The 21,272-nt window shown below is 47.8% G+C and overlaps 1 protein-coding gene and 2 non-coding genes across 3 annotated transcripts; 1 reads left to right on the forward strand and 2 right to left on the reverse strand.

The window, feature by feature from the left end:
- Window positions 1-3,265: 3,265 nt before the first annotated feature.
- On the forward strand, window positions 3,266-5,692 carry LOC123104825 (CASP-like protein 5A3; the record flags this gene model as incomplete). Its single annotated transcript, XM_044526733.1, is given in 3 exon segments — window positions 3,266-3,589; window positions 4,961-5,093; window positions 5,219-5,692. Coding segments are annotated over 3 exon segments (661 nt in total), but the record flags the coding sequence as incomplete, so codon positions are not given.
- Window positions 5,693-16,055: 10,363 nt separating this feature from the next.
- Window positions 16,056-16,184, reverse strand: LOC123109250 (small nucleolar RNA Z247). The gene has a single exon (XR_006452531.1). It is a non-coding gene; the product is annotated as a small nucleolar RNA Z247 (small nucleolar RNA).
- Window positions 16,185-20,824: 4,640 nt separating this feature from the next.
- On the reverse strand, window positions 20,825-20,953 carry LOC123109251 (small nucleolar RNA Z247). The gene has a single exon (XR_006452532.1). It is a non-coding gene; the product is annotated as a small nucleolar RNA Z247 (small nucleolar RNA).
- Window positions 20,954-21,272: the final 319 nt, after the last annotated feature.

Here is a 21,272-nt window from a genome sequence, read left to right on the forward strand (position 1 = left end):
GGTGGGTTCGGTAACCCTCCGGCACTCCGGTTTTCTCCGAAATCATCCGAAACACTTCCGGTGTCTGAATATAGCCGTCCAATATATCAATCTTTATGTCTCGACCATTTTGAGACTCCTCGTCATGTCCGTGATAACATCCGGGGCTCCGAACTACCTTCGGTACATCAAAACACATAAACTCATAATACCGATCATCACCGAACGTTAAGCGTGCGGACCCTACGGGTTCGAGAACTATGTAGACATGACCGAGACATGTCTCCGGTCAATAACCAATAGCGGAACCTGGATGTTCATATTGGCTCCCACATATTCTATGAATATCTTTATCGGTAAAAACGCATAATGGTATACATTGTTCCCTTTGTCATCGGTATGTTACTTGCCCGAGATTCGATCGTCGGTATCGCAATACCTAGTTCAATCTCGTTACCGGCAAGTCTCTTTACTCGTTCCGTAATGCATCATCCCGCAACTAACTCATTAATCACATTGCTTGCAAGGCTTATATTGATGTGCATCACCGAGAGGGCACAGAGATACCTCTTCGACAATCCGAGTGGCAAATCCTAATCTCGATCTATGCCAACTCAACAAACACCATCGGAGACACCTGTAGAGCACCTTTATAATCACCTAGTTACGTTGTGACGTTTGGTAGCACACAAAGTGTTCCTTCGGTATTCGGGAGTTGCATGATCTCATAATCATAGGAACATGTATAAGTTATGGAGAAAGCAATATCAACAAACTAAACGATCATCGTGCTAAGCTAACAAAATGGGTCAAGTCAATCACATCATTCTCTAATGATGTGATCCCCTTAATCAAATGACAACTCATGTCTATGGTTAGGAAACATAACCATCATTGATTCAACGAGCTAGTCAAGTAGAGGCATACTAGTGATATTCTGTTTGTCTATGTATGCACACATGTACTAAGTTTTCGGTTAATACAATTCTAGCATTAATAATAAACATTTATCATGATATAAGGAAATATAAATAACAACTTTATTATTGCCTCTAGGGCATATTTCCTTCAGGGAGTCCTAGTAGGATTTCCCACACCCGGCGCGCCTCCTTAGGGACGGCCACCTCTTCCCTCCCCTCCTTTATATACGTGGCCAGGGGGCACCCCATAGACACACAAGTTGATTGCTTTTAGCCGTGTGCAGTGCCCCTCCACCATAATCCACCTCGGTCATATCGTCGTAGTGCTTAGGCGAAGCCCTGCGCCGGTAGCTTCATCATCACCGTCATCACGCCGTCGTGCTGACGAAGCTCTCCCTCGACACTCAGCTGGATCAAGAGTTCGTGGGACGTCACCGAGCTAAACGTGTGCAGATCGCGGAGGTGTCGTACTTTCGGTGCTAGGATCGGTTGGATCGTGAAGACGTTCGACTACATCAACCACGTTTTCATAACGCTTCCGCTTACGTTCTACGAGGGTACATGGACAACACTCTTCCCTCTTGTTGCTATGCATCACCTAGATAGATCTTGCATGTGCGTAGGAATTTTTTGAAATTACTGTGTTCCCCAACATAGGTGAGATTGGAGATAAATCAGACAGGTATAACATTGAGATACATCTTTTGCATTTCCCTTGGTCCTCAACATTTCAACTCGTACTAAAAACCGGTGTGGCCAGAGTGGTAGCCGCGATCACCACTACCGCCACGGCCACCGCTTCCGCCCAAAAAAACTCCGGCGCTGTCATAACCTTCACCCTGGTCGCCTTGGTTAGCTCTGACAACACCATTGGTGTCTGTCTACCCCGCCTCTTCGCCATAGCGGTGACATTCTGCCCCTTCGCTCTGGTACGTGAGGGTACCCTACTCTCATTACGACGGTGCAGTCATCGCGACTGTAGTGCATGACCCGCAATCACCAAAGATCGATGCAACATAACCCCTGCAAAAAAGGATGCAACATAACCTTTGTTGCAAAAAAATAATCTGCAACACAACCTTTGTTACAAATATTTTCTACAACATAACCTTTGTTGCAAAAAAAGTTCTGTAACACAACATATGTTGCAAAAGTGAAGGACGACTCAGCGCCATAGTTGTGCCAAATCTGACGACTCGTGAGGCAGCGGATCTTCTAAAAAGATCCATCTGCCGACGCGTAGCAGTCCCCAGTAAATACACAAAAGGTACATAAGATCTCACATGGACACTTCAATATAGTTTATATAAACATATATTCTTCGATCACTACTTTCTAGCTAATATTGTTCATACGTCTAAATTTATCGATGGTTGTCCAATATTATAAATACCACCTTCAACGGCACTCCCTTCACTTTTTGGTCAAGGCCCTCCATCCCGTCGCAGCTCCTTATGTAGTATTGCAGGTTCGAAAACCGCGTGGACCTTATCAGTCGTAGGCATAATAGACAGCTTTTTGTGGTGGAAGAAAAGTAGGTTGAACAATTCCGGGTTGCGGATGATTGTTATTCCCTTCGTCTCATAACACAAGATGTTTTTGCAAGCTCAAGCTGCAAAAACGTATTGTATTATGGGACGGGGGAAGTAGTTACTTTATTTAGTTTTGCAGGTTGAGTAGTTACTTATTCGAAAAAAACACATTAGTTACTTCTTTGAAATTTGAATATAGAAACATGGTGTGGGAAAGGGAAGTCAATCAATCAAAGAAGGAAAAAAGGGAAACAAGGAGACAAAGTGCACATGTAAGCATTGAGAGAGTTTTCTATGTGGATCCATCGTGCTGCCGTATGGCATTGCCTTGTTTGGCCTTTGCCTTGGTGCGAGGCATATGTATGTCCATGGTCGAACACGGTTTTGCTTGCCTGCCCTAGGCGTGAAGGAGAGGTGAGCTTCTCGGAAGCTGCCTGGGAGAAGAAACTCAAGGCCGGCCCCACGCGCAGAGTGTACGAACCAACCGAGCCAGAGCAAGTGAGCGAGGTCACTTCACTCTCACTGACCGAGAGTGAGAGCGAGAGCGAGAAAGAAACCACCTTGGCGGCGGCGGGGCCTACGCGCTCGTGCTCCTGCCGGCCCTGCTCCTCCTCCCCGCATAAATCCCCCAAAACCCCGGCCCGCCGGCCGGCCGCGTGGTGGCTCTCATCTCCTCTAGCTCAGCCAGCGCGCAATGCAGAACTTTTTTGGGTGGCTCGCGCACGGCGGCGCCGTCCAGCTCCCGCGGGCCAGCCATCCGGTCGTCCACCCCGCTCCGCCGCCTCCCGTTCCGGATGCTGCGGCACAGGCGCAGCCGCAGGGACAGGGCCCGCCCCCGCCCCCGGCTCCGGCTCCAGCTCCACCTCCGGCCCCGGCCCCGGCTCCGGCGGCAGAGGGAGAGATACAGCCGGTGGCCCCGGCTGCGGCGGCAGAGGGACAGGGGCAGGCGGTGGCCCCGGCTCCGGCTCCGGCTGCGGCGGCGGAGGTGGAGGACGCGAACGCGAACGCGCCGCCGCCCGGGGTGGTGATGGTGGACCTGATGGGGGCGCCGGGGACGCGCTGGGGGCTCGGCACCCGCCTCGCGCAGGCGCTCCTCGCGGCCGCCGCCATCGGCTTCATGGCCTCCACCGACGACTTCAACGAGGTCACCGCCTTCCGGTCAGTGCTCCCTCCCACTCCGCATCTTCTTTCTCCCCCCAACCCCCCTAGGGTCTCGATCCACGGCCCGGCTGCCATTTCTTCTTTAGCTCTGAAAGCAGATCGATCCCTCGTTGGGGATTTTGGAACAGATGCCCTGTGAGCTGGGGTTTTCTCATTTTCATTTTCAGCTAAGAAAGAATTCAGGGATTCATTCATATTAGCTGGCCAAATTTGTAGACTCTGTCTGCTCACCTGTTAGTAGTACTTCTGCACATGGTTGAAATTGGGATGATTTTTATCTTCCCTTGAACGCCTTTTGATCTTAGTACCATAGAGTAACAAAATTGGGATGATTTTAGGTTCAGGGTTCCTGTTGACACATACTAGCAAGCATGAACAGGGAATTTTAGCATCATGCCAATTCACCAAACAAGAACCACTTCTTAAACTTAGTTGTACAACACCATGCCATCTAAAATGGACTAGGCAGTGATCAGGACTAGCAAGTAAGAGTACTATTTTCTTTTTTTGTAAAGTGCTGATTACTACTAAGTAGTATTTCACATCCAAGCTGAAGGAATCATACAAGCACATATTCCAACTTGCAAATACCGCGGAGTTTCCACTATAAGTTATTATTGGGTGCTTTCTTAATCCTCCAAAGACAGATGCTCGTATCTGTTCGCAGCATTTCGATACTTTTACGCCCTTTGATTTGGCTCGGCATCCTGAAAGAGGCAATGCAATTAGCTGTTGACACGGCCATGTTCTCTGGTATCAACTCAGCTGTCTTCTTGGATACAGCAATGAGCTTGAGCCTTCTTTCTTTTTTGCTCCCTAGTTTGATGCTTGCATGCCTAGTTTCCTGGGCATTCGCTACAGAGCATTTCAGTGGGCATGCTGATAAGTTTGCTTCACACTCAACCATTCTGGTTATGGATATTCGGAATAGTGTGATTGTAATGGTCAATCGTGTATTGTGCATACATACATATCGTGCATCCAGTGTTTTATGATTAGTCTGACATCCTGAAAGAGGCAATGCAAATCAGATGGTGACATACTCATGTTCTCTGTGATATCATCTCAGCTGTCTTCATTCGATTCGCCGATAGGTTTTGTTAGCATTCTGGCTGTCGGAATTCAGAACAGTGTGATTAATGAACACTGACAAAATATATTCATACTACTTGGAGGAGACCATATTAAGAGCAACATTTAGCCAGTGTTGGGGATAGCATTGACAACCACACGAAACAAAAGTAGCATGCAGTGTATTTTATCTTATTTCTTTGATGCAATTAGATATTTTTTTTTCACTTAGGATGTTGCTTTCAGAACTTGGAACAGGGGATCGATTACTAAACTCACTGTTCTTCTTTTGAGCAGCCTCCTCGTAACAGCAGAGGCCTTGCAATGCCTGTGGAGCCTCGCTCTGGCCGCCGTTGACGTCTACGCACTTCTTGTCAAGCGCGCCTTCCGGACTCCTCGAGCTACCACCATATATTCCATTGGGGACTGGGTAAGTCACACATTTTCGCAGGCACCTCAAAGCAAACAGCCATCTGTTGTTCCCTGTGGAATCCCTACACTAAAAATGTTCCACATACATGAACAAGCAAAGTATCTTCTCATGTTCATCTGCAGGTCACGGGAGCACTGACCTTCGCTGCAGCGAGCGGATCGGCAGGCATCACCGTTCTCATCAACGACGACCTGATGATGTGCTCGGAGAACCACTGCCCGAGCTTCATGGCCTCCACCTCCATGGCTTTCTTCACCTGGTTCGCGATCGCGCCGTCCTGCCTCTTTAACCTCATGACAGCGGTGTACCGAGTGCAGAGGGCGTAGTTTGTGGGGCTGTTTTAACGAACTAGGTGGCACATCTAATTATATAACCGTACTCATGACCGAGATGCGATGGACGGATGCGCGTCGAATAGCGTATATTATCGACATTTCTGTAGTAATTAGGTAGTAGCTTTGATGCTCGGAAGGGTGGTTGTGAAGCTCTGCATTTTATTTTCAGCAGTGTATGCATGTATGCCTTCTTATTATGTGAGGCTGGGCTGGTGGTTGTGAACTGGAGATGAACTAACTGATAGAGCTCAAGGTTGGTTATGATATGCTATTCTATCCGACTCTATTTCGTGTTTTTGTTCCATCTCTGGATCTTAGGCCCCGAGATTACTTGTGTAGCGCCATTGTCGCTTACAAGTGCCAGATTATCAGTTCATTCAGTAGGCCCTTGCTTGTTGTTCTAAATAGAAATCCCCAAGTATGTTAGTCCCCATTGGTCAGAGTCTTTTCTCAGGATGTTAGTGCCAGTAGATGTTGATGCCAGTAGATGGGATCAAGTTTCAGCTGAAAACGATTTTACATGGCTTTTGCTGCTGTGATGATGAAGGGGAGCCTTGGCGCAGTGGTACTGAAAACAGCCTTTTGCGGAAATGCAGCAAAATGCTGCGTACAAAAGATCCAAAGTAGTCGGATCCTTTTCCGGATCCTGCGCAAGCGGGAGCTACATGCACCGGTCTGCCTTTTTTTTTGGTGCTTTGATGATCCGAGCAAAATGGAATCTGAAGGCTAACATACCGGTTAATGACAACCCGACTTCCGCAATGAAGCTGAGACCCAAAGCGTTCTTACTCGGTCAAGGAAATCTGCTGGTATGATGAAGAAAAAGCACAATTTGTTACATAGGTTTCGGTTCATGAATTCAATCCAAGGCAGCACAATGTAAGAAGGCTACCTACTGTGGTTTCTGCTTCTGTCAGAAGCTTCCTCTGCAGGTACATTTGTAGAGAAGATGCATTAGGGCATTTCCAAGGGCAACCCGCGAAAAAAAACCCCGGATCCATTCGCAGACAGGGAGGAACCAGCCAACCAACAGCTAGCCGCATATATTTTCACAACAACTCAAACTAACCGGACGAAATTCGTGCAAACACGGTCAGATTTCATGCAAACTCGACCAGATTTCATACAAACCGAAGGCAAATTGTCACATTTTGGAAAAAAAATAACTAAAAAGTTAAAACTATGTGCACGTATGGTCGCGCAAAGCTTCACTCCCGCGACACGTATACACTACACTAGTCTAGGACCAGCCGCGGCGGATCCCTTTGTCACCGGACTGCCGGGAGTCCCGGAGGCATATTCTTCCCTCGTATCTTCCCCATGTCCGGCTGCGCCGCTCATCGGAGTGTCGTGAAGAGGGTGCTTCAGCCGGAGGGGAAGGGTGCTTCCGTGGACGCCCAGGCCAGGGTGGTCTAAGATAAACAAGAAACCGAGCACGTCACCGGCTTGCAAAGCCGGCGACGCGTCGGCGGTGGCCTTCCTGGGACCCAAGTAATGACGGGCTCCCGTGTTCTACTTCCCTCGAAGTCTCCAGTGGACGTGGAAGTGGATGCGCTGGCCACCGACTCATCGATCTCCTCTACGCACCGCCTTCTTTCTTTGTCTACATGGCGTGGCTATGCGCGCGTCGACGGCAGATGGCGCGGTCGTAGGTACTGGAGGAGCGGCTGCGCCGGCCTGCAGCAACTCGCCACTCCTCCGCGAGCTGGCTTGGAGTGGCGAGTTGCTGAATCAAGCGCCGGATTGGAGCGACAACTTGCTCCTTTGACCTAGGGGAGGGAGGTGAAGCAGCAAGCTGCCTCGCTTGTATCCGCCGGGCTCGGCTGGCCATCATGCCGGCTTTTATGTCAGAGAAAGTCTCTTCCTGCCCGTCGGATGCCATCGAAAGGGTGGAGAAAATGATGAAGAAGGAGATGGGGGAGCGGCGTAGGGGTGTGCTTCTTGCCCGACGCATGCCATCGTTTAAATAGAGGGAGGACTGGAGGAGCTCGGTCGGCGTTGCGTTTAATGCCGGTCTGCTTATGAACGGACGTGTGGTCGAAGTAGGTTTCTCGGCTTCAACACGAGGTTAATGGAAATGACGGATGCAGTGAAAGGTCGCGTCTGCCCTGAGCCGTCTTCAACGCGGAGCGGCACGCTCTGCAGCGGCATGAATGCGGGCAGCTGGCGCCGGGTGGGAGCGCGCACGGGAGGGGCGAGGATTTTTTTGGTGGGCCAAGGTGATAAGAAGCGGTCTTGGAAGTGGTCCGGACTCCTGCAAACCTCCCCTACTTCTCTCCAATTTACGGGAGAAATCGCGTCCGGACCGCTTCGCGGGCCGATACAGATCGGTTTTAAATGGCTTTCGCGGTCCAAACAGCCCGATCCAAACAGTTGCGGGAGATTTATGGGTCTGCTTGGAGATGCCCTTACAATGGCAAAAGGTATACAGCAAAACCAAAATGGCATGAAGAATCATCACGAGCGACCGGTCAAATCCCTTAACTGGTCTGTTCTAAAACCTAGGAGGGTTGTCGGGATTCTTGAAACCTCTTGCATTAGACTTGCTTCCCTTTTCCGGTAATACACGAACGGCCCACTTACTAACAACATTCCAGCCATGAAGACCTGCAGAGGACATAGCTTTGGTATTCAGAGTCTTGGATAACTGAGAAGATGTTGATCAATGAAAACTGAGAAGATGTTGATCAATATGTTGATCAATGGAGACCTGCAAGATGTTGATCAATGAAAACTGAGAAGAAAGCACGTTATCAACAATTGTGATGTGATTAGTAAGAATCATGTAAGTTGGTTGACAAAAAGAACATATTGTTGGTTTTCCTTTTTTTTAAGAACACAAGACTTTATTCAATCGAAATAACTATTGAGGGACGGAGATCACTTACCAGCCCAACAGGCAACTTCAGCAGCCTTAGGCCCAGCCCACCACTAGTGATCATCCCCTACCTAGGTCACCACCACCACTGTACGACGCCCCATCTAGAGCTCCACGTCGACGACGTCCATGTTTTGATAGCATGAACAGGCCCTGTTGGCCTATTTAAGGCGCCCCATCATGAGCTCGTAATCCTAGCCTGCATTCGTTTCTCTCCTCCAATGTAGGCTCATCTCCCTCCGATTCCTTCTCCTCCCACAAGCAAGAGTTTCCCCTCGGGCTCCTCCTCTTTCGTTTTCATGCACACACGCAACAAGCACTGCTTGGTCGCACCACCAACACGCTCAAAAGAGGCCGAGCCCATGCACACCTCACACCGAGGCTCCTCCGCACCTCCTCGGCGTTTGGGGGTCCAAATGCAAAAAGAATAATCTAATCCCTCCTCAACAAGTTCTCTTCACAGGGCAACAATGCATTTTTCTCTCTGTTTTCTCATTGTCCGTCTTCACTCTTGCAGATGGAGCTCACTAGTAACTAGTAGAAGAGTTTCTGGCTCATGTTGACCAGAAGAGTTCTAAGACCTCTCTTCTCTTGTTGTCTTGCAGATCTATGGAGACGACGATTGGCATGAAGAGGACTTTTGGGCAGTGCTTGGGCTGCATATGATATACGTCCTCATCAAGCAGGCAGTGGGTGTTCCTCTCAGGTTCATCTACTTCAACTTGAAGGACGATCCGTCGTTTGGAGGAGTGGATGTCCGAGCGGGAGAACCACATCCAACAGCTGCAGGCCTAGCATGGGGCTGCCCTGCTGGCGCTGCAAAGGGAGCATGCCATGCAGGGTCATGTCGCGAGCAATAATCCTACATCTATGTAAGGCCTACGAAGACTAACGTAAACTGCCTAACTAATTAACTTCGGCCTCCCTTGATTTTCAGGTGGGTGGGGCCCCTTCTTCCCCCTTCTCCAATACTAATTAGCCACGTTGCACTTTACGTAAAACACGTAACATTATTTACGTAAGTGTAGCATTGCTCTGTCGCGAGACTGGAGGCAGCGCTCACGGCCTACCAGGCGCGGACACGGGGAGCTACTTCCTTTGCCGGTAAGTTTGGAATCTCTCCATTCCTTTGTTTGATGAGTTTTTGTCACATTTTATCAATCAGGCTCATATATGTGTGCTTGACAAGCAAATAATAAATACAAAGCAATGTTATTTGCATGCACAAGCAATTTGATGAGTTTTTGTCACATTTTATCAATCAGGCTCATATATGCGTGCTTGACAGGCAAATAATAAATACATGCACAAGCAACAAAAAATGCATTGATGGAACGTGTTAGTGCTAGCACGTGACTTGTGGACGATATCTACCATTCTTAAGAAGTTGCTTTCCACTACAAGACATTCTCTCAACATGCAGGTTATCCACCTCAGCTTTGTGCCATGTCAGCAATTTTTCACCAACTCATGCATTCCATCTGATCTCTCTCTTACTCTCAGGTGTGAACCGATTTTTCTCTCCATCGGCAGAATAGGAACGATCTTTCCCATGCATCCACGTTGGCCACTAAGCGTCTATCAATGCAACCATTTTAATACCGACCATTACGTGTGTTCATTGGAGTCATTTCCCCTTCCATTGGAAGCATGTCTTCTCCTCTTCCAATCTCTCCTTGATATAACTGTGGATCAACCTGTTCGAGCCGAGCGCCCGCTGCCCCATGTGCGTCGAGTTGTTTGCGTCCATCATCTTGGGAAGCTCCCGGGGACCTTCACACCTAACTGACGATTGTCGCTTAATCCTTGCCGATGTAGACGGCCTCAAGCTCGTGGTGGTCGGATTTGTTCTTCCCAATTGCAGCCAAGCACCGCGACGTTTATCTGGTGTGCCGCTGACCCGAGTTTTTTTTTTTCGTGTGTTCCGTAGTCCCCGTTGTCTTCCTGCCGAGGTTCTGCCGGCGTCCGGTACAGGCACGCGCACACTCCTGTCCAAGAAGTGGAAGAACCAGGCCTAGCGGAAAGGAAAAACACCGATACACCTATGTTCTTTTCTCCTTGAGTATGTGGCTGGCGTCGGAGAGCAATTTGCAGACGGGGCGGCCGTAGACGCCAGGCTCCGACTCATCACCGTCGTCGAAGCACTCGAGGAGGACGCCGACGCGAGTGGCATGCATGACGTGGTCGTCGAAGAGGCTGGCGAGGCCTGCACGAAGGAGCCGTTCAAGGAACGGCCGGGGCAGAGCACCTACAGCGGCGCGTGGACGAAGCTCGAGCCAGGCGGACCTTCCCAACCGTGGCGCTGCTCCCGAACAAGGAAGCCGAAAGGGAGGAGCATTGGCAGGCGCCCCCTAGCCAGCGGCAGAGAAGGAAGGGCGGCTCCGTGGCAAGGGCGCGTCAGCACTTGCGCGCGGCGGCGCAAGAGGTCGCAACGCTCGCCAGGATCTCCATCAGCCTCACCAGCGAGAGCGCTACGCTTGCTTGCATACCACTACTATTACGTCGTCCGTGTATGTCGTCGCTGGTACTAGCATGCGCACGCATGCATGATTAGTTCCTTGCTAATTACCCTAAGCTACGTAGCCAATGGACCCTAGCTAAGAGATAGATGCATATCATACAAACTTAGCTACGAATCTAATTGGTATACTCAAGAAAAATATGTGAAATTCTTGCCTCCTCTAACCAAGAAATGTTAAGCAATCTAACTAAGACATGTTTCAATTTCTTTTGTCACTTCTTTACCACTATCTATTTTTTGGTTATTACTACTATTAAATATTTGTACCACAATTTTATTGAATTTAACTTCTATCATTGTGTGCTAAAAAAACCCCGCAGCAACGCGGGGGGTAACATCTAGTTTTACAAGTACACACACCTTTTTTAGGGGTAAGCCCATGTCGCATATTGACATGCACATGGCCGGACGGTTTGGTATAGCTAATTGGTTGGCTATTGCCATCCTTATTATCCAACCAGAGGGTCAACACATACGTGAGCAGCACACATGAACCACCAAATATATGCATGGCGTGGTCATTATCTGCCGGGAGTCAGCTACATATAAGGCCATCCTTGTCCGTTTAACAGATCAGGACGTGCAGCTTCGCATGCAACTTGATCAGGCCTACAATGCCACAGGAGAGTCGCTCGCTCGCTAGCACCTCGCAGCGCCTGGGCGCTCCCTAGACTTCTCATCGTTTACCGTCTTGGCCTGGCCTGGCCTGGCAGCACGTCCACGTGTACATGCATGGCGTCAGGCTCCTCTCTGCGGCGGCGCTGGTCACGCCGCTGCCGGCGGGCCAACTCCCCGCCTTGCTGTCACCAACAGCCACCGCCGTCTCCCACCAACAGTACTACAACCCGCGAAGCCGCCATGGGTCGGCCGTCGCCGTGCCCAAAGCCAGTCGCGCCAGCGGCCGCACCTCGGCCGGAAAACTCGACCACCGTACCGGTGACGGTTCCTCTAGCGGGGACGAAGCACCGCGGGCGTTGCGCCTTTGCTACCGGCGGCCACCATGCCTCGCTCGCCGTGTCTGCCCGCCAGGTGCTTGGTGAAATGCCCACGACGGAATGTGGAAGGGTGAACATTGTAACGGACATGAGCGTGGCAAATTCCTTCGTTAATACGTACTCCCTCCGTCTGAAAAAAATTGTAACAAACAAGAAATCGATTGATTCAGGCTTAATGTCCTTTGGGATCACCTTGCCGTATATTTATATTGCATGGATCGATCAGAGATCGGTTACATGATAAGACACGACAGAGATCATATACAGACTAGGAAACGGCTCAAGGCCCGTATACAACATGGACTCTACGTCGTGTACACATACTATTCTAACACACCCCCTCAATCATAACTTGTATAAGTTAAGATTGCGCTTGAATACTTCTAACTGTCTAGTAGCAAGTGCTTTCGTGAAGCCATCCGCTACCTGGTCGCCGGAGGGAATGAATCTGATCTCAAGAAGCCTGTCTGCAACTCTCTCTCTAACAAAGTGATAATCAACCTCAATATGTTTAGTCCGAGCATGATATATTGGGTTAGCCAAGAGATATGTTGCTCCAAGATTGTCACACCACAGACATGCTGCCCTAGGCCGATTGACTCTGAGCTCCTTGAGAAGTGTTTGGATCCAAATGATCTCAGACGTTGCATTGGCTAGGGATTTGTACTCCGCTTCAGTGCTTGACCTTGACACCGTTGCCTGCTTTCATGCACTCCAAGAAACAAGATTTTCACCAAAACATACAGCAAAACCACCGGTGGATCTACGATCATCAGGACTACCAGCCCAATCTGCATCTGAGAAGGCACTGACAAGAGTAGACTTGGAATTTGTAATTTTTAGTCCTACTCCAACCGTACCCCTAACATATCGCAGAATTCTCTTAACTGCAGCCAATGTACGCTAGTGGGTGAATGAAGAAACTGACAAACTTTGTTCACAGCAAAAGCAATATCTGGTCTTGTCAAGGTCAAGTACTGCAATGCTCCCACTATACTTCTATATCTGGATCCATCATCATCACTCAGCCGGTCACCATCTTCAATTGATAATTTTTCTGAAGCTGAGAGTGGTGTATCCGATGGCTTGCAGTGTTGCATCACAACTTGCTTCAGAAGGTCATTAGCATATTTCTCTTGTGTCAACAATATCCCATTATCTTTCCTTTTCACCTCAATGCCAAGAAAATAATGGAGATTTCCCAAATCATTAAGAGAAAAATCACGTTGCGGATCTTTGAGCAAGGCGCTAACTGCAGAATCGGACGAACTTGTGACTATGATGTCATCCACATAAATAAGAAGATACATTGTAATCCCACCTTGATTTATGAAGAACAATGATGTGTTCGCCCGTGAAGAGGAAAATCCTAGAGCCATTAGTTTTGAGCTGAGTCTAGAAAACCATGCTCGAGGAGCCTGTTTCAGGCCATAGAGAGCTTTATCCAATTTACATACATGTTGTCTCCTAGTCGGATCTTCATACCCTGGAGGTTGCCTCATATACACAGTCTCTTCTAGAACACCATGGAGAAACGCGTTCTTCACATCTAGTTGACGAAGACTCCAATTGTTGGACACAGCTATGGCAAGAATCAACCGAATTGTTGCTGCTTTCACAACTGGACTAAATGTGTCTTCATAATCAATCCCATATCTTTGTTTGAATCCTTTTGCAACCAGTCGTGCTTTGTATCTATCAATCTCTTCATCAGCTTTCCTTTTTATTTTGTAGACCGACTTGCAATCTATAATATTTGCACCCTTCTGAGCACGAACAAGGTGCCAAGTATTATTTTTCATCAATGCCGAATATTCCTCATCCATAGCTTCCTTCCAATTTTTATCCTGAAAAGCTTCGGTGATACTGCTTGGTTCACCTGTCGTGCACACATTGCACCACCTAACTCGTCCATCTGTAATTACCTTGGGTCTGAAAATATTGTTGCGTGAACGTGTAACAACAGTTGTACAGGTTGGACAATTTCCTGGACAGAAGAAGCCACGGAAGATCCAACCTCTTCATCCGAGGAGGACTGATCAGCGCATGATTCTGAGGGCATACGTGCAGGAGATGCACCTGCCCCACGATTCTCATGCATGGGCATGCTCGGTTGGGCATGGGATGGGCTGGCCCCATGCACAATACGCGGCTGCTGGTGACTGAGCATGGGCGCCTGGTTTTCCAGCCTACCTGCAGAGAGATAGGATCCCGCAGCTGCAGGTTCTGCAGGGGCGCACGATCCCGACGCTGTAGGTTCAGACGCGCGCGATCTCGCCGGTGATCCCCTGCAGTCTACCTCGCTCTCCGTGCCATGTGCTCTACACATAAAATCATTGCCACCGGAGACACTTTGCATCAAATTTTGCTGACGTTTTGCCTGTTCATTAGTACTGTCAACACAACCATCAGGTTCATTAGTAGGATTAGTCACATGAGCATGCAAATCATCACCCCCTTGATCAGCACTCGTAGGGTTTTGAAGGTTAGAAGGTAAAAGAAGAATCTCGGCTCTAAGACGGGCTCCGGCATTGGGATGTAGTTGGGCAAAAGGGAAAACAGATTCATCAAAAACGACATCACGGGAGATATATATACGGCCAGAGGAAATATCAAGACACTTGTATCCTTTGTGTTTGTTACTATAGCCTAGGAAAGCACACCGAATAGAGCGGAAAGCTAATTTTCGAGTGTTATATGGTCGAAGATTGGGCCAACATGCACAACCAAAAACACGAAGAGAAGAATAATCAGTTTTTTCATCAAAGAGTCGTTCAAGGGGAGAAAGCATATTGATGACCCGACTAGGAACACGATTAATAAGATAGACAGCGGAAAGAAATGCTTCATCCCAGAACTTAAGAGGCATAGAGGCATGAGCAAGCAATGCAAGTCCAACCTCAACAATATGACGATGCTTTCTCTCGGCGGAACCGTTTTGTTGGTGTGCATGTGGACATGAAACATGATGAGTAATGCCGATACGTTGAAAAAAGGAGTTGAGTTTGTGGTACTCACCACCCCAGTCAGTTTGCATAGCTATGATTTTGGTGTTAAAAAGTCGCTCAACTAAATGTTGAAAATCATGAAAGCATTGAAACACATCGGACTTGTTCCGTAAGAGATATATCCAAGTAAATTTACTATAATCATCGATGAAGCTTACATAATACTTATTTCGACTAACAGACTCGGGTGCTTGACCCCAAACATCAGAAAATACTAGCTCTAAAGGAGCACTAGATATACTTGAAGACCTAGGATACGGAAGTTGATGACTTTTAGCCTTTTGACAAGAATCAAACACGGACTCACTAGTAGACTCAACGGAACATGGTAAATTATACTTCTTAAGGACTTGTTTGACTATTGGAGAGGCTGGATGACCAAGTCGATCATGCCATCTTGTTAGAGACGGCCTTGAAGCACCAAAAACTTGAATACCGGAGGAAGGAGGTGAGCGAGGCGATTTCAATGGATAAAGACCACGCTCACATGGGCCGTGCAGAAGAATTTCCTTCGTTGTTGGGTCCTTAACGAAAAAAGAACGAGGGTGAGTTTCCACAATAGTATTGTTATCAGAAGCAAAATGACTAGCAGAAACTAGGCTTTTGGTGGCTTGGGGAACATGAAGTATGTCGTTAAGATGAAAATTTCGAGTATGATCAAAAGAATTAACGACTGCATGACCGATGTGACTAATAGGCATACCTGCACCATTAGCTGTATGAACTTGTTCAGGACCGTTGTAGCGAGTACGTGTTGTCAGCTTGTCGAGCTCCCCTGTAATATGATCAGTTGCTCCGGTATCAAAGTACCAATTTGAGTCAACTCCATATGAAGTAGTGGCTGCTCCACCACATCTCTCTTCAGTGACATATAATTTGGGTCAAAACGATACCAGCACTTATGAGCTGGATGGCCAACCTTACCACAAATCTGGCAAGTAGGCCTTTCACCTCGGGGAAGGTTCGCTCCTCTTGCTGGTCCTGGTCGTCCTCCACCGCGATTATTGTGGGGGTAGCTGTTTTTCCCGTGGTTGTAGTTGGTGCCGTAGTTGTTGTTGTTGTAGCCTCCGCGGTTGTTGTTGCCGTAGCAACCACGGTGACCGCCACCATTGTTTTTGCCTCCACGATTTCCTTTGCCATGTCCTCCTCGTGCAACAAGATTTGCCAACGAATTATACTGCTGTGACCCAGAATTTTGTGACTCCAGGCGCGCTTCAAAGACAATGAACTAAGCATAAATTTCACTCAAGGAATAGGCATCGGTTCTAGCGGCAATGGATGAGACAAAACGATTATATTCTGCATCCAATCCAGCAAGGATTTGAGAGATGAGATCATCGTATTCCATCTTCTTTCCTGCTGTTGTAAGTTCGTCCGCATTGCCCCGCATCTTCGTGAAGTACGCGGTGGCGGTCATCTCGTTCTTCCGAGTGCCAGCGAACAGGGTCCGAAGTTGGATAATTCGTGACCGAGAGACAGAGGAGTACATCTCCTCAAGGGCTGACCAGACCTGTGCGGATGTCTTCATGGAGACGACTTGAGTCAGAACTTCACGCGACAGAGAGGTCAGTAGCGAGCCAAGAACCTGCTGATCTTCGGCTATCCAGCGAGCGTACTCGGGGTTGGGCACCGTCTCGGTGCCAGATTTGTCGGCCTTCTGGACTTCAAGAGTCTTGGCCGGAGCTTCGAGCGTTCTGTCGAGATATCCATCTAGCTGTGCGCCACGGATCGGGGGCAGGACCGTCGCCTTCCAAAGAAGGAAGTTGTCGCGCCCAAGCTTCTCGCACAAGTTGTCGCCGAGGGTCGTCATGGGCTGGGCAGTTGAGGAAGAAGCTCCTGAGGATACGCTGAAGGGAACGAGAGACATTTAGATGCGATGAAGAAGAGAAGGCTCTGATACCATGTAACGAACAAGAGATCGATTGATTCAGGCTTAATGTCCCTTGGGATCACCTTGCCGTATATTTATATTGCATGAATCGACCAGAGATCGGTTACATGATAGGACACGACAGAGATCATATACAGACTAGGAAACGGCTCAAGGCCCGTATACAACATGGACTCTACATCGTGTACACATACTATTCTAACACCCCCCTCCATCATAACTTGTATAAGTTAAGATTGCGCTTGAATACTTCTAACTGTCTAGTAGCAAGTGCTTTCGTGAAGCCATCCGCTACCTGGTCGCCGGAGGGAATGAATCTGATCTCAAGAAGCCTGTCTGCAACTCTCTCTCTAACAAAGTGATAATCAACCTCAATATGTTTAGTCCGAGCATGAAATATTGGGTTAGCCAAGAGATATGTTGTTCCAAGATTGTCACACCACAGACATGCTGCCCTAGGCCGATTGACTCTGAGCTCCTTGAGAAGTGTTTGGATCCAAATGATCTCAGACGTTGCATTGGCTAGGGATTTGTACTCCGCTTCAGTGCTTGACCTTGACACCGTTGCCTGCTTTCATGCACTCCAAAAACAAGATTTTCACCAAAATATACAACAAAACCACCGGTGGATCTACGATCATCAGGACTACCAGCCCAATCTGCATCTGAGAAGGCACTGACAAGAGTAGACTTGGAATTTGTAATTTTTAGTCCTACTCCAACCGTACCCCTAACATATCGCAGAATTCTCTTAACTGCAGTCCAATCTATGCTAGTGGGTGAATGAAGAAACTGACAAACTTTGTTCACAGCAAAAGCAATATCTGGTCTTGTCAAGGTCAAGTACTGCAATGCTCCCACTATACTTCTATATCTGGATCCATCATCATCACTCAGCCGGTCACCATCTTCAATTGATAATTTTTCTGAAACTGAGAGTGGTGTATCCGATGGCTTGCAGTGTTGCATGGCAACTTGCTTCAGAAGGTCATTAGCATATTTCTCTTGTGTCAACAATATCCCATTATCTTTCCTTTTCACCTCAATGCCAAGAAAATAATGGAGATTTCCCAAATCTTTAAGAGAAAAATCACGTTGCGGATCTTTGAGCAAGGCGCTAACTGCAGAATCGGACGAACTTGTGACTATGATGTCATCCACATAAATAAGAAGATACATTGTAACCCCACCTTGATTTATGAAGAACAATGATGTGTCCGCCCGTGAAGAGGAAAATCCTAGAGCCATTAGTTTTGAGCTGAGTCTAGAAAACCATGCTCGAGGAGCCTGTTTCAGGCCATAGAGAGCTTTATCCAATTTACATACATGTTGTCTCCTAGTCGGATCTTCATACCCTGGAGGTTGCCTCATATACACAGTCTCTTCTAGAATACCATGGAGAAACGCGTTCTTCACATCTAGTTGACGAAGACTCCAATTGTTGGACACAACTACGGCAAGAATCAACCGAATTGTTGCTGCTTTCACAACTGGACTAAATGTGTCTTCATAATGAATCCCATATCTTTGTTTGAATCCTTTTGCAACCAGTCGTGCTTTGTATCTATCAATCTCTCCATCAGCTTTCCTTTTTATTTTGTAGACCGACTTGCAATCTATAATATTTGCACCCTTCTGAGCACGGACAAGGTGCCAAGTATTATTTTTCATCAATGCCGAATATTCCTCATCCATAGCTTCCTTCCAATTTTTATCCTGAAAAGCTTCGGTGATACTGCTTGGTTCACCTGTCGTGCACACATTGCACCACCTAACTCGTCCATCTGTAATTACCTTGGGTCTGAAAATATTGTTGCGTGAACGTGTAACAACAGTTGTACAGGTTGGACAATCTCCTGGACAGAAGAAGCCACGGAAGATCCAACCTCTTCATCCGAGGAGGACTGATCAGCGCATGATTCTGAGGGCATACGTGCAGGAGATGCACCTGCCCCACGATTCTCATGCATGGGCATGCTCGGTTGGGCATGGGATGGGCTGGCCCCATGCACAATACGCGGCTGCTGGTGACTGAGCATGGGCGCCTGGTTTTCCAGCCTACCTGCAGAGAGATAGGATCCCGCAGCTGCAGGTTCTGCAGGGGCGCACGATCCCGACGCTGTAGGTTCAGACGCGCGCGATCTCGCCGGTGATCCCCTGCAGTCTACCTCGCTCTCCGTGCCATGTGCTCTACACATAAAATCATTGCCACCGGAGACACTTTGCATCAAATTTTGCTGACGTTTTGCCTGTTCATTAGTACTGTCAACACAACCATCAGGTTCATTAGTAGGATTAGTCACATGAGCATGCAAATCATCACCCCCTTGATCAGCACTCGTAGGATTTTGAAGGTTAGAAGGTAAAAGAAGAATCTCGGCTCTAAGACGGGCTCCGGCATTGGGATGAAGTTGGGCAAAAGGGAAAACAGATTCATCAAAAACGACATCACGGGAGATATATATACGGCCAGAGGAAATATCAAGACACTTGTATCCTTTGTGTTTGTTACTGTAGCCTAGGAAAGCACACCGAATAGAGCGGAAAGCTAATTTTCGAGTGTTATATGGTTGAAGATTGGGCCAACATGCACAACCAAAAACGCGAAGAGAAGAATAATCAGGTTTTTCATCAAAGAGTCGTTCAAGGGGAGAAAGCATATTGATGACCCGACTAGGAACATGATTAATAAGATAGACAGCGGAAAGAAATGCTTCATCCCAGAACTTAAGAGGCATAGAGGCATGAGCAAGCAATGCAAGTCCAACCTCAAACAATATGACGATGCTTTCTCTCGGCGGAACCGTTTTGTTGATGTGCATGTGGACATGAAACATGATGAGTAATGCCGATACGTTGAAAAAAGGAGTTGAGTTTGTGATACTCACCACCCCAGTCAGTTTGCATAGCTATGATTTTGGTGTTAAAAAGTTGCTCAACTAAATGTTGAAAATCATGAAAGCATTGAAACACATCGGACTTGTTCCGTAAGAGATATATCCAGGTAAATTTACTATAATCATCGATGAAGCTTACATAATACTTATTTCTACTAACAGACTCGGGTGCTTGACCCCAAACATCAGAAAATACTAGCTCTAAAGAAGCACTAGATATACTTGAAGACCTAGGATACGGAAGTTGATGACTTTTAGCCTTTTGACAAGAATCACACACGGACTCACTAGTAGACTCAACGGAACATGGTAAATTATACTTCTTAAGGACTTATTGGACTATTGGAGAGGCTGGATGACCAAGTCGATCATGCCATCTTGTTAGAGACGTCCTTGAAGCACCAAAAACTTGAATACTGGAGGAAGGAGGTGAGCGAGGCGATTTCAATGGATAAAGACCACGCTCACATGGGCCATGCAGAAGAATTTCCTTCGTTGTTGGGTCCTTAACGAAAAAAGAACGAGGGTGAGTTTCCACAATAGTATTGTTATCAGAAGCAAAATGACTAGCAGAAACTAGGCTTTTGGTGGCTTGGGGAACATGAAGTATGTCGTTAAGATGAAAATTTCGAGTATGATCAAAAGAATTAACGACTGCATGACCGATGTGACTAATAGGCATACCTGCACCATTAGCTGTATGAACTTGTTCAGGACCGTTGTAGCGAGTACGTGTTGTCAGCTTGTCGAGCTCCCCTGTAATATGATCAGTTGCTCCGGTATCAAAGTACCAATTTGAGTCAACTCCATATGAAGTAGTGGCTGCTCCACCACATCTCTCTTCAATGACATATAATTTGGGTCAAAACGATACCAGCACTTATGAGCTGGATGGCCAACCTTACCACAAATCTGGCAAGTAGGCCTTTCACCTCGGGGAAGGTTCGCTCCTCCTGCTGGTCCTGGTCGTCCTCCACCGCGATTATTGTGGGGGTAGCTGTTTTTCCCGTGGTTGTAGTTGGTGCCGTAGTTGTTGTTGTTGTAGCCTCCGCGGTTGTTGTTGCCGTAGCAACCACGGTGACCGCCACCATTGTTTTTGCCTCCACGATTTCCTTTGCCATGTCCTCCTCGTGCAGCAAGATTTGCCAACGAATTATACTGCTGTGACCCAGAATTTTGTGACTCCAGGCGCGCTTCAAAGACAATGAACTAAGCATAAATTTCACTCAAGGAATAGGCATCGGTTCTAGCGGCAATGGATGAGACAAAACGATTATATTCTGCATCCAATCCAGCAAGGATTTGAGAGATGAGATCATCGTATTCCATCTTCTTTCCTGCTGTTGTAAGTTCGTCCGCATTGCCCCGCATCTTCGTGAAGTACGCGGTGGCGGTCATCTCGTTCTTCCGAGTGCCAGCGAACAGGGTCCGAAGTTGGATAATTCGTGACCGAGAGACAGAGGAGTACATCTCCTCAAGGGCTGACCAGACCTGTGCGGATGTCTTCATGGAGACGACTTGAGTCAGAACTTCACGCGACAGAGAGGTCAGTAGCGAGCCAAGAACCTGCTGATCTTCGGCTATCCAGCGAGCGTACTCGGGGTTGGGCACCGTCTCGGTGCCAGATTTGTCGGCCTTCTGGACTTCAAGA

The sequence above is a fragment of the Triticum aestivum genome, chromosome 5A (assembly GCF_018294505.1).
Source record: "Triticum aestivum cultivar Chinese Spring chromosome 5A, IWGSC CS RefSeq v2.1, whole genome shotgun sequence".
In the NCBI taxonomy this organism is placed as follows: Eukaryota; Viridiplantae; Streptophyta; class Magnoliopsida; order Poales; family Poaceae; genus Triticum; species Triticum aestivum.